The following is a 13,351-nucleotide window of genomic DNA, read 5'->3' as shown; positions in this document are numbered from 1 at the left end:
CTTTTTCACTCTGTACACTGAGTGTACAGTCACTCTGTACTGAGTCTGTACTCTGTATCAGCAAAATTAGTCTGTGATATCACAAGTCCAAACGTGAAATGTCAGACGAACACACTCTTCGCATGCACCGCACTGGACTATTAAATTTTATTGCTGATACGACCGGTGTTTATACTTATATTTCGCTAATTTCGGAATATACCTATCCGGCATCTAATTCTACAGTAGTTGATTCAAAGCAACTGTTTAGAAAATGCAGTATTTCTGTGGTTCTGTATTGACGGTGTGACCAATTATTATCTTATACCAGTGCGCAGTGACTGCACTTCTTTGCTGACTTGTGAGAAGAGCAGCTATTTTGAATTGTTAGAATTTTGCAGATCGGCTAATGGCATTAAAAAGGATTAAATGGATCCTACTGGCAAATATAATCAACACGTTAATTTTATCGACTGCACAGTGTTGCCCAAAACAAGCAGGACAATTGCACTTGGCTGTGAACTGAATGGTCATTAACTTTGTTCTAGTAATTAACAAAACCCTTTACCCGCAAGCAGTACTGATTTTCGTACTTTAAGATTGAAGATCACAAGTAGACCATATTACCTAAGACTTCATAGGTATTTCCAGATTTACTGAATGTAATGATTATTACCGTCGAATAATTACGGTGCAGCTATTAATGTTTTTTCCAATACGTCATCACTCACAATATAAAATTAATGATATTAGGTACTACATACTAGTGACTGCATCCTGAACAACTTGAGAAACATACGCAATTTACGGCATTCGTCTAATTAAACAAAAAAATTAATAATAATTTTATGGTCACTATTTTCCCGGTTAAAAAGTACATATTTGTACTAGGACAAAAAATGCCTGGAAAGAATAAAAATGGCGGTTAGCGGACAAATTTGTGTCTTACAGGATAAAAACGTAACGATTTAAGGGGTATTGTGAATCGCACGTATCACGTGCCACCAAACGTACGAAAAAAAGTGCTGAAAAAACTATCATTGACACAAAAACTTTTAATAGGGTACGGCCGTGATTGAGCTAACGGCATACAAGCACACCTGCAACTACGTTTTGCTGCTTAACTGGAGAGTTACCGCATTTTTTGGCGACCTATCGTACGAAATATTTGAACACGCTTTGTACGGTGATAGCCATGTCCCTAGCCTCCTGCCAGCTCACGAGCGGGAATTCATGAAGCGACTGACTAGTGAGTCACACGAACTGGCCATCGACAAACTGCAGATCCGCATTCCGCGGCTCTTTCTCAAGTGCAGCGACGGCAAAATGCACATGGCCAGCCGCTTCATGAGCGCCTTCAACGACAACTTCGCGCCGGTCACCGAGGAGATGCTACTAAAGGTCACGATTGTGCACGCGCGCTGGGTGCGCACCCTGACGTATCCGGACGATTGGCAGCCCATTCGCAACTTCATACAGCTGTAAGTTCACCTTTCCTTCATCGTGGGTTATCTCTTCCAGTTTCTGGATTGTACAGTGATCGCCGCAAATGTGGTTACACCGATAGCTGTATGCATGCATAGCGCTATCGGCTATCGCTGTAACCACATTTGTGGCGTCCATTCAAAGGGGGGTCTAGGCGGGTTTCGACGGGGGGCTAGAGAACTCATACCAAAGGGGGGAGTATTCTCTCTGTTTTTTGGCGACCTCCGCCGAGAAAAAATTCGCAACGTACCCCTCTTGCGAATTTTTTTCACGTCCGAGTTACGGGGGGGCATTAGCCCCGGGAGCCCCCCCTTAAATTCGCCACTGCGTCCATTGTATGTCGTAGACCAGCCCTGTCTTTGAACGGAGTGATTTTATGCTTGTAGCCAAAATAACGCGCTAGCCGGTCTTGCTTTCGTGATTTTATGTGCGAATCTTGTAGTACTTTGTATATACTTATATAGGTAAATGGCGCAGGGGACCACAAAATGATCATAACCTATACCCAGTTAGGCATGGCGATACTGGCTGTAGGTGTCACCTCCAAACTGAAGTCCAGTGCACAACAGGCAGCATCCCACATCCTGCAATACCATCTGACGAAACTAGTGCTTTTTAAATGTATGACTTGAGTGGAGCTGAGACTGCTGAGTCAGCCGGCGTCTAGCTTAAGGAGGGTGGTGTAGGAAGATTCATTGTCTTTGGATTACTGTATCTGTAATTACGAAAACTCACTGTATTTGCATGCTATCACGCCGACGTACTTAAATTACCGCCCGGACAGACGCATCTGCGTTCCGGTCAGGGAATCAACAGATCCCGCAGTGCCAAGGGGTAAACCACCGGATCCCAGAGCACTGCGGAGTGTCCCAAATTGTACTTTATAAGTGCGACTCAAATCACTGCACGGCCAACTCTGCATACGTATTTCTCATAACCAAAACCATTGCAGGCCAATCAGCATCTCAGACCAAAGCCCCTTTCCCGGTGAATCACGTGACCAACTCAACACAACGCACTGACCAACTTAGCGCGAGCACTTTTCGTCTTGACAATGCACATCTCGAATCTCGATGTTCTCTTTAGTTGCTAGATCGGCGACTTCCAGACTTCTACACTTTGTCTACATACTGCGGACTTTTTCAGCTTCTGAACCAAAAACTCAATAAATCATAGCGCCCACCCAGTTCCTCTGCCGTTCACGTTCTCAACCAAATTCCATACAACCACTGACGACTAGGCTCGTATTCCTTTCAGCCCGATATTAAAACCGCTTTTGACTTAACACTATACAGGGATAAGAAAAGTAAGCAATAAAGACAGGACAAAAGTAAGTACTGTCCCTGAGAATAACTAGATTTTACTGGTTGTAGCAGCAGCATGGGCAGCTGGTTTTACCCCAGCATTAGTAGAAACTTGATACTTGCAGTTTCAGTCACGCATTGTGCATTATTTCGTGCCTTAGCTTCAGTGTGTCAATGCCTTACCCTGCTCTGCAGGTTCAGCGGGTTTCATCCGGACGGAACTCCGCAAATTTGGAACGATGTGGACTTGAGGGTACTGGATGTGTCCAAGCTGAGCAAAATGGCTGTGTATGGAATCGACGAACTGTTCTGCGTTTGAAAACCCTGATCCTCGCCTGTCTGATACGCGAAAGCAGTTGAAAGATGACCAGCTGGAAAAACCTCCGGGCGAAGCTTCGATGGCCAGACTAGGATGTTCTTGCGAAATAAGATTCAATACGACTAACATAAAGCAATTCTGCTTTTGTTTACGCATATGCATTCTTTATGAGCGGCCTCTGGATAAAAGGTGGCAGTGGCACCTGCCACTGGCAACTGCCACCGGCAGTGGCAGTTGCCACTTCACGTTCTGGCAAGCTATAAAACGTGCCAACTTTAAAAAAATTCAGAAACAGTTTGAAACGATTCTGCCATCCAACGATAACTTCTATAAAGAGAATCATTTTATTTTCACAAATCGACTTTATAGAACATACGTCTTCTTATTTTTCTTATACTTTAGCGTATTCTTGCGTTTTTAAATTAAAGTAAGTAACAAAAGAAAAGTATGAAATATAAGAAGAAAAGAGAAACAATAAAAACAGTCAAGAAAACGGAATCGAATCGATAAGACAAGTTATCCAAGTCCAAGTTTTAGTAATCTAAATTCCAAATGCGACTCCGAGATTCTGCGGTGGCTTTATTTTTGTCATCCAGAATGTGATACATGTCAAGCCAGATCAAACAGTTTTGCCCAGATTTCGTGCTCTTATGTGAATACCAGAATGGAACGCTTCGGCTGGGATAACTTAACTTGGATTTCCTTGCTCTGCCTTCGAAATTTACGGACCCTGGGGAAACGGAACCAAAAAACTACTGTAGTGGAGAAGGTTCGAAACGGTATAGCGATATCCACTGGCCAGAATGAAACAGTTTTTTAAGCAACGAGTATCTATGCAAATACCACGGGGAAACGCGCTTTGTGTAATGGGTACGCTCAAATACATTTCGCACAACAATTTGATTCGAATCATAAAAAACAAACTAAGAAACCTAAGAAAACCGAAGAAAACCTAAGACACCTAAGAAAGCATGGAGATATAAGAAAAAATAAGAAACCAGAAGAAAACGCTTTCGGTATTAGCGTTATTCATGATTCGAATCGAATTTATAGGCGAAACTTCCCGTAGGCGAAATGTCCCGTAGGCGAAATGGGATGATACCAGTTTTCTGTTATAAATGCTGTTTTAATTTGCGAAGTTTGTACTTGTATTACGACTAGAAAGCAAGTACGTGGGAACTGGGATATACGGAACTGTTTTAGAAACACAAAAAACGTTAAAAAGCATGCGAAAACATAAGTCTAATAGAGTGGATTTGTTAAAGTACAAAGGTACTTCCTTTATAACTTATCGTTTGATGGCGAAATCGTTTCGAGGCGAATTTTAGCTGATTCTAAATTTTTTTAAGTTGCCACATTTTATCGCTAGCCAGAACACGTAGTGGCAACTGCCACTGCCGGTGGCAGTTGCCAGTGGCAGGTGCCGTTGCCACCTTTTATCCTCTGCCCTTTCGGATGCTTAAGGGGATCCCTATGAGATGAAAGTCGGTCTGGGAAAACATGAAGAGGTTAAAAATAACTGGAAGATTACGAACAAATTAATATACAGAGTAATAAAGAATAGTTGGGCTTAATGCATAATCACTGCACTAACAGGTCATATTGCATCTTATTGTACTTATGTTACAAATTTTCTACAGAAATAAAAATAATATTAAAATTATTTATGTGGCCATAAAACCGCCAGCAACCGCAAAAGCATCCCCGGTGATGAACTGAAGTATAGCAGGATATTGCACTTTGTGCGATTGCAAATAGTCCGCATTCCAGTTCCACAGACAGCATGCGGATTCTCTGTTTAACATTGAAACTGCAAATGGGTAATCAAAAATATTTGCTTTCTTCTTTATTTGATAACTGTTCGAGCAATTTTGCTAATTTAAAATTTTGCCGTCACGAGCTTTTCGTGAGATTTTTATTTCACAAAATGCGGTAACATCACAGTTTCGAAACAATTAATCAAAATAACAAAATCTCATTTAATGCTGCCGCTCCTTCCATTGTACCGAGAACGGAAGCGGCGTTGCCTCGCTGAATTTCCAGCGACAGACGTTGACGAAGGTACTCATGGGAGCGAGGCTCACCCGTATGCTGTTGAAGTCGCTTGCCAATTTCTTTCTCTAAACGGCTAGCTGATTTTCCCCATGGTCCAAGAGTTTCAAAAGCGAGCGGTACGAAGATGTATCTGCCCTGTAAGTACAAGTACAATCCCGCTTTTCTATCCTCCGCCTGTGCGGCGGAAAAAGTCACGAGCTTGCTTTTTCGCAGCAAACTGCTGAGCATGCGAAAGTCATTGTCCCAAGTTGTACGCCGGAAATTGGCTATAGTTCTGGTAGCAGATTTTCGGTGTCCGGCAGTACCGGCACGATAGCCAGCGAATGCTGAGACAGCAAGTGTACAACGTTATTTTACCGTGCACGGCGTGCAGGCTTGCAGCACACACCGGCAAATTCAAATTATACTTTTTTCAACCTGTCTTTCAAACTGTGGCTGCGAGATTGTTGGTTGTCGAGCGACCACATAAGAGAAGCTTGCATGCGTGCGCTGGCCCATGCCACCCGCTTTAGAACCAAATCTTCGAGAATTCGTAACTATTCTCATTGCAGCGTTAAATTCTGAAACATAATCTTCAAGAATGCAGAATATTACACAGTATTAGGCAAAATAAATAGTTTTCGGTTTTTCATTCAGGGTTATGGACCGTATATAAAGCCTGTGCAGTTAACATTGCCGCCTATGAGAAATTTTTAATGCGTCCTTCCTAGGCGGATATGGTAATTAATTATTTATTAGCTATTATTTTGTTTTTTACTGATTACGAACGCAATATTATTGATTACGAACGTTTTATTACTCGTACATGCGTGAAACGGATTAACGGTCTGAAGACGTGACTAATGCACCAGCAGGCCTGTCGCGGAGACCCCTGTGCAATTTTCAAAAACTCCTCCTACAGTTTTCATCGGAAAATTTTTCTGGATACACCATTGGATTCATTTTGATATACTTAACAAAACGGTTGAGGCCGATTTTTGAAATTCATATTTCCCCCTAGACCCTTACTGCGGGCGGTCGCCAATGCGACAGCCCAGTTCTTGGGGCAATCCCCCCGGGCCCCCAAGGGCAGTCAAAGACATTTTCTCGAGCCTTTTTCAGTGATACAATTAGTATTTCAAGCGCAAATGGTTTCTCCATTTCTGAGGGGTCAGGGGGAAAAGCCCCAAAACTTGGGTTGTGACATAGGCGACCGCCCGGGTAGACGGGCTGGGGGAGGAACGAATTTTGAAATTTGGCCTCAACCGTTTTGTTCAGAATTTTACGGCGAGTTCAGGAATATTTTCAGAAAAAATAAGCAATAAAAGCTGTAGGAGAAGTATATTTTTGAAAGTGCACGGGGGAATTCCCCAGAAGTCAGGCTGTCGAATTGGGGACCGCCCGTAGTAAGGGTCTAGGGGGAAATACGAATTTCAAAAATCGGCCTCAACCGTTTTGTTCAGAATTTCAAGACGAATCCAATGGTGTATTCAGAAAGATTTTCCGATGAAAACTGTAGGAGGAGTTTGTTTTTGAAAATTGCACAGGGGTCTCGCGACGGGTTTGTGCACCAGGTATCTTGCCCGAACCACCGAAACCGGCAGATCACATGCTCTGCTTGCAGCCCGAAGGAAGTCACTCTAAAGCAGGAGAGAGAGACTGGGACAGCGCACAGCCGCACACACATGCGCAGCCCTGCCGGTGTGTGGCTGACGATTGTCTGCACGTTATTTGCCATGTAGCATGTGCTAATAATTTGCGATGTAGCACGTATTAATGCTGCCAATGCATGATAGTGGGGATCCAGCTTCTGGCGTCTTCGTTGGAATGATATTATTGCGCCTTGGAAAGTCTGATTTTGCTTGTGCCAAAATTATGCCGCAATACGGAATTCCTGAGCTCGTAATCTTAGAAATACAGTGTTTTTCCTAATGTTCTGTTTGTGAGTACTCTGGACGATTGCACGGCTAAGCGTATCATCAACCTGTCAGCATGGTGAGACTGAGAACCTCCGAGAACGTACGTTTTGCACGCTGAGGGTACCTTGTGTGTTTGTACTTTGCACTTACTGTATGTTTTTTATTGTAGTTAGTTCATAGAGATTTTGGCGCATTTCCATGCCCTCATTGCGGCGTCCTCTTCATAAGTAACTGTACAGTAACTACTAACTACAGAGTACTCTAGGTAATTCAACGATTACCTAGAGTACTATTACCGTCGTAATTTAATACTTCTCTATTCGTCTAACAAGTTACAGATAAAATTAATAATAAACAAACTTTTAATTTCTTTTCAAACAAAGAAATGACTTCTTGTCGATAATAAACGATTATGTTTGTGAATAGCAATTTGTCTATTACAAACTCGCATCTGAAGTGCAAATGTAATATTATGAGCATAGAGACGACTAACATTAAATATTCGTGCAGTAATAATTATTTGTGTTACATTCGCAGTTTTAGCAATAACGTACGATATGTAAGTCATATAATAAGACTATCGTTAGATTATCAAAGAAGTATATTAAGAAGTCATACCAAACCATATCAAAGAAGCCTTATTAAACCTTGTGCTTACTGTTTTACCTTTAAGTATTCCATACTACTAGTGCTACAATTTATTGCTCCATAAAGTATTGTTCTTGGAATTCGAGAATATTAGAAATTATTTTAACCTCTGCCAACAAAATTTTATGTTATATGTTTTCAGTAAGCGTTGCGTTCATAGCTTTATCAGTCCGGAGATTTTACTTGAAACTGATTGTGCTCCGTCACAATTAATAGTTTACGTCTGGAACGCTCGAGTGGGCCAACTGCAGATTCGCTTATGGACGGAAAGATTCCGGAAAGGCAGGAGAGCGGAAAACTAACAAGATCAGAGTAATAAAAGTGCTCGCACACCATAGAAAAAAGTTGTTAGCTTACAATTTTGAGACTTTCGCATTGAGAAAGCGAAGTAGCTTGAACCTACGGGGCCGCTCAACTCGTGAGCGGAGTGCCGGCAGGTTCCGCCAAATTCTTAAATGTAAGATTACATAATATAATCCAGGTATTTAATTATTAATCTAAAATGCTTAAAACAATTTTCCATATACCCAGTAACCGATCTGAAGTAATTCTGCCCATAGCGCAACAAGATGTGACGATCTTAATCCCGAGTAAAAATATGCTTTAAACTTTGTAAAAAAACGCAACCACTCTTTCTCGAGCGCCCCTTGTAAGGTTGTAAACATTCTACTCTGTTTCTGCCCAGTTAGACTTTTTCTTTGCCAAACACTGGTTCTCGAAACTTCCCGTTTTTCGACAATTTTCTAGAGTTTTTCTAATGTCCTACAATCAGTAAAATCTGTACACATTTTTCTTACATGTCATGGTGTTATTCGTCACGCATCGACCAGAACACAACACACCTCACACATCGCCGTTAGGCCCGACCGCTGCCTTCAACTTGCCGGGCACTTCCGCACTCTACGACCGCCAAAAAGTTGCTTTGTTTACACTCGGATTTGGACACCAAAAACAGAAACTACAGTTTCTTATATGGTACGACGGATATCCGTCGTGTACCGCATATAAGCACCTGTCACGGTTCGCTTCGCAGGAAACTGCCGTAAAAAAAGAACAAACGCTGAGAAGGGCCTAATTTAGATTGTCTTAAGTGCGAGCAGCAGCGTTTTCCTCACAGTCGCTCGTAAAAATGAGACAGTGTGCCGGTGGACAGTGTCATCATAGTCATTCGAAGTTGGGTCAACGCCTAACCGAAATCGCAGTTACCGATGAACTATGAGACGCAAATTAGGCCGTTTAGGTATTGCTTTAGAGGGAGCGCAGGCGGAAACAGGGAAATATAGTTTTACAGTACTTGCGCTGAGGGTCGTATCATTTACAGATACTGTACTGTAGCCGCTAGATGAAACGGCACCACTTTTGGATCCGGCCGCTACCTGCCTGCCCCTGTCGGACAGCGCACACGTTACGTAGAACGTCAAGCAGCGTGTGCGCTGTTTTCCATGCACCAGACTCTGTGGTGCCATTTCATCTGCTCGTAAAGACAGTTAAGGGCCACTATGATAAGTGATTGGGCGACATACACTTAAGTGGGCCAGCTTCTGTTATTCTTCTCCTGATTCGTTTTTCTTTCCGCCTTTTGTTTTAACGGATTCAGGAAAGTTTGTTCTTTTAGAGTACTTGAAATTTTCAAAATCGGTTCACTCGTTTTGAAGTTATTTGCGTTATAAAAAACCGATGACGAAAGCACTTAAGCCACACCACGCGAGCCAGTGCACTACAGCGAAATAACTGCTGCCACCGCCACACATGTGCGGCACTTCGGCCAACGCCGGTCGTGGGAAGTTTTAGTGATGAAGTGATGACTTCCCCCGTCATTGCAAAGTGGGTTAAAGTTCTTTCGGAAACCGTTTACAAGCGTTTCTAGGGGAGAACACCATGGCACAGCGCATGTGAAGTCAAAAGTCGCATTCCGATTAATTCTGATAGAGGATTAAGTTACGTCAGCCTGAGTACGTCGTTCGTTGTTTTTAGGATGAAATGGCCTTTTCGCTGGGTGTGATGCCGCGATTTCAGAGGGTGTGGACGGATGTCGATCAGCTAAACTGCCAGAACACTGTGCTCGTACGCAACGATGATGGCATGTGGCGGCTCGGCTTCATTCAGGACCTGGACGGCGACCAGGCCTTCATTCATTTTGGTTCTAAGACCTTCGCACCGCGGTGGATGCATATGGGAGCCGTCTGGTCCTTCCCATTCTACGTAAATGACGGCGGTAATAATGAAGCTTCAGGTTATCGGAACAGTTTCGTGGCTCTCCGTGACGAAGATAATGGACCATTTCGCTTCCGTCCAGCCCTTATAACGCAGCTTTTATCCTGCTGTCAGTGGATGTATGGAATGAACTGCATTCGGACTAATGCTGTTACGACTGACGCACCCACACAGAGAGGTCATTTCGAGTTGGTCGACATCGGTCAGGTTGTCCGTCAGTTGCCGCCCACTTGGCCATCCTTGCTGGAGCGCCGCAGTGATCTAGTCTGCACCAAACACTTCATCCCATTTGCCAGAGCACAAGATCTTCTGAGCGACCCTTCCGACAAATACCGAATCATCATGCATATCCACACAGCTAGTGGGCAAGACGATTCCAGTAGTTCACTTCCGTCGATGTCTTGTAGATTTCATCTGCGCATTCAAAAGCATGCCTGTATGTTCATTACCATCGACTTCAGCCCACCAAGGACGACTGCCATGCTGGCGGAAGCGCTGGCAAAGCATATGATCAGCCGTGCTGAACTGCCGCCAATCGCTAACCGAGTATTCCGCGCAGAAGAAAGCGTCTTATGCGAAGCAGGTTAGCACCCTCTTTACTTTTTTGAAGTGCTCACTTTTGAAAAATTCCGGAGGGGGCCCGTGCCCCCTCCATAAATTCGCCCCTGAGTAGAACTCTTAGTCACACACTACTGTTTTGACAATTTCGTTACAACGTTCTTCGGATAATGTAACGTTTTCAGAGGTTAACGTATGAAGAGGCTTCGTAGCGCTTATAACGTCTGCTCGACCGAGAGTTTTTTTAATATTTTTCGGTGACAGCACAGCAGCCGGTTGTTGCGCGCAAATTTTGAGTTTTAATCGGTATATGTACAATAAGTAAGTACAGAGAGTTCATTGTTTTGAGCTCACTCTAAAAGAACTAACGAACGATAGAAAGTTGTTTGCGAGCCAGCTGCGACGTTTCTTCTCGCGAAGTTGGGTGTGCACTTCCATAGAAAATTCGCGTTAAACTTAGAAAATTTTAAACGGTCGGCACGATTGGGAACTTGTTAAAGCTGAAATCGAAGTATCTTAGTCGGAAATGAAACCGAAGTATCATGTCTTGGTCTGTTCTCATTTCTTTGGGATGTTTTCATATCTAGATGACACACTGGTGCTGACTGCTTCCATCCGTGATCTAACCCCTTCGCTGCTGAGTGACATATTTTCCCACCTGGACGTGCATTCACAAATGAGGACCAAACGGTACGGCAAAACAAAGCAATCAACAGACCGGGTTGGCCGTGGGTAATACGAAAGCCTTAACTTTGGCGGTGGACAGTTAGTTGTTTAACGTGTTCAAGTGTAAATTAAATACATAAATTCGCGGGACGATATCACAGCAGCCGGCAGTTGCAGGCACAATTTCGAGTTCGAATCGCAGCTTAAAGGGCGGTGGAAACTCTAGTGGAAGCTTAATTTAAGGAATTTTTCAAGGCCTTGTACATGGTGGTTATTTTTTCGGGTATGTCCACTGAAATTGTCATTTGCTGGCACTCAAAAACGTTTTTTTTGTATTGTTCTGTCCTGTTCTAAAGGCAGGCAGTTTGCATACATCTTTGAGGAAAGCATTTGTGCGCGCAACTTCCGGTTGTCGAGATATGACGATTTAGCTTGAACCAAAAATCTGAATGCATTGTCCTGCACCAAAACTTAGGTTATAAATCCGATCTCCTTGAAACTTCTCCGTAAAAGGCACTTTGCCTGTTGCCAAGAGGAATAATGTGAACTAAAACCAGTTCCATATCACTTTTTTTTCAAATTGTAAAAAGCTCTTTTTAAAAATTCGTGGTAAAAGTTCGGGAAAGTTGTAATGAATCTGGTTTCGCTTCATGGAGTGTACAGTAAAGATTAATGAATGTTAATGTGAGTTGTTGTTGTACGAGTAGTGAGTACCTATGTTGTACCCAGCAACTGGCGTAGCCCATGTACGTTCGCAGTTGCTTTGGGGTTTATTTAGTGCTAAAGTTCAGCACCAATAAAAGTACAGTTATTAGCGCTTAGTAGATACGTAACAGTTCAGCAACTTATTTGTCCACGACCGATCCAGTGACAGCAAAATTACATGACTGGTGACACTAACGATTTTGATTGTTTTTTCAGTATTTAAATGAGGCATTTCAATTATAGTCTCCAGCGCGCAGGCATTTTGTTATGTGCGGTGACCAATGACCATTGCCAAACAAAAAAATGAATACTCGTAGTAATATTATAGTCCACGCTTATACTTCATTGTTAGAGTATGTACTCTGTATGTGGTACTACCTGGCGGTGGTGGTATATTGACGTTTACAATAATGTTATTATTTAATTCTGAGGCCACTGGACTGGACGGTGTGCTAATACAGAGATGTTAGTATGTTACTACATATCTGTACGTATCCGTTTAATTTTTGTGGTTTACGCCCGGTCACTCTTTGCAAATAAAAAAATTTTTTAACCGCGCGCATGTGTTTGTCTTGGCAGGGTGTGCGCATTGTGGCAGTTGCTGCTGAGCAGTCCGCGCATGACGGAGCACATCAGTATCTCGCTAGAGAGCTGTTGGCGGCTGAAGGTGGACAACGGCAACTGCTTCAAAGCGGCACTTCTACTCCTCCGCTCAATTAGCTCAAGCACAATCAGCCTCACACTGCTGACTTTTCCCCCGCCCTTTCACATTTTGTTCCTGAACAATTTGCTTGAAGCTATAATGGTCACCAGGCTGCCTTTGATCGTCTTCAAAGACCACACGTATAACGGCGACCCAGGCGCATATTTCAGCCACCAAAGGAAAACTCGGTTGAAACATACGGCCATGATTGAACTAACGGCATATAAGCACACCTGCAACTATATCATACTGTACAACTGGAGAATCTCAGCTTTTTTGTCGATATTCTATTTGCACATATTTCCTACCGGGATGATCCTGTTAGCCGCCTCCTGCCAGCTCACGAGCGGGAATTCATGAAGCGACTGACTAGTGAGTCACACGAACTGGCCATCGACAAACTGCAGATCCGCATTCCGCGGCTCTTTCTCAAGTGCAGCGACGGCAAAATGCACATGGCCAGCCGCTTCATGCTCGCCTGCAACGACAACTTCCCGCCGGTCACTGAGGAGATGCTAAGAAAGGTTACGACTGTGCACGCGCGCTGGGTGCACACCCTGGCGTATCCGGACGATTGGCAGCCCATTCGCAACTTTCTCCAACTGTAAGTGAGCCTTGACTCCATCACGGGTTATTCGTTTAAGTTTGTGGTTTGTATATCTTCGGCCGGCCACTCCTGTCTTTGAACGAAGTGATTTATATAGTACTCGTCGCCAAAATAACGAGCTAGCGGGTCTTGCTTGCTTGGTTTTATGTGGACATCTAGCAGCATACGGTCAGTATACACAGTATGTATGCAGCATACATAGGTGCAGGG

General features: G+C 43.4%; 2 protein-coding genes across 2 annotated transcripts; both read left to right on the top strand.

The window, feature by feature from the left end:
* The first annotated feature begins 1,078 nt into the window (after positions 1-1,078).
* On the top strand, positions 1,079-3,096 carry LOC129595490 (uncharacterized). The gene is made up of 2 exons (XM_055492515.1): positions 1,079-1,460; positions 2,964-3,096. The coding sequence occupies exons 1-2, from the start codon at positions 1,213-1,215 to the stop codon at positions 3,085-3,087; spliced, it is 372 nt and encodes a 123-aa protein (XP_055348490.1). The 5' UTR covers positions 1,079-1,212; the 3' UTR covers positions 3,088-3,096.
* Positions 3,097-6,879: 3,783 nt separating this feature from the next.
* On the top strand, positions 6,880-13,142 carry LOC129595474 (uncharacterized). Its single transcript, XM_055492496.1, has 5 exons — positions 6,880-7,140; positions 9,663-10,485; positions 11,048-11,150; positions 12,411-12,785; positions 12,860-13,142. The coding sequence occupies exons 1-5, from the start codon at positions 7,114-7,116 to the stop codon at positions 13,140-13,142; spliced, it is 1,611 nt and encodes a 536-aa protein (XP_055348471.1). The 5' UTR covers positions 6,880-7,113.
* Positions 13,143-13,351: the final 209 nt, after the last annotated feature.

The sequence above is a fragment of the Paramacrobiotus metropolitanus genome, unplaced genomic scaffold (assembly GCF_019649055.1).
Source record: "Paramacrobiotus metropolitanus isolate TYO unplaced genomic scaffold, Prichtersi_v1.0 Parri_scaffold0000078, whole genome shotgun sequence".
Classification (NCBI taxonomy): domain Eukaryota; kingdom Metazoa; phylum Tardigrada; class Eutardigrada; order Parachela; family Macrobiotidae; genus Paramacrobiotus; species Paramacrobiotus metropolitanus.
Note: the sequence above shows the minus strand (reverse complement) of the source record. Positions and strands in the feature narration are given on the sequence as shown.

Excerpts from the sequence above, each read along its gene's own strand:
- LOC129595490 (XM_055492515.1), top strand. The coding sequence starts at position 1,213 with ATGAAGCGACTGACTAGTGAGTCACACGAACTGGCCATCGACAAACTG. Across the intron at positions 1,461-2,963 it reads ATTCGCAACTTCATACAGCT|GTTCAGCGGGTTTCATCCGG; the intron begins GTAAGTTCACCT and ends CCTGCTCTGCAG.
- LOC129595474 (XM_055492496.1), top strand. The coding sequence starts at position 7,114 with ATGGTGAGACTGAGAACCTCCGAGAAC. Across the intron at positions 7,141-9,662 it reads GACTGAGAACCTCCGAGAAC|GATGAAATGGCCTTTTCGCT; the intron begins GTACGTTTTGCA and ends CGTTGTTTTTAG. Across the intron at positions 10,486-11,047 it reads AAGCGTCTTATGCGAAGCAG|ATGACACACTGGTGCTGACT; the intron begins GTTAGCACCCTC and ends TTTCATATCTAG.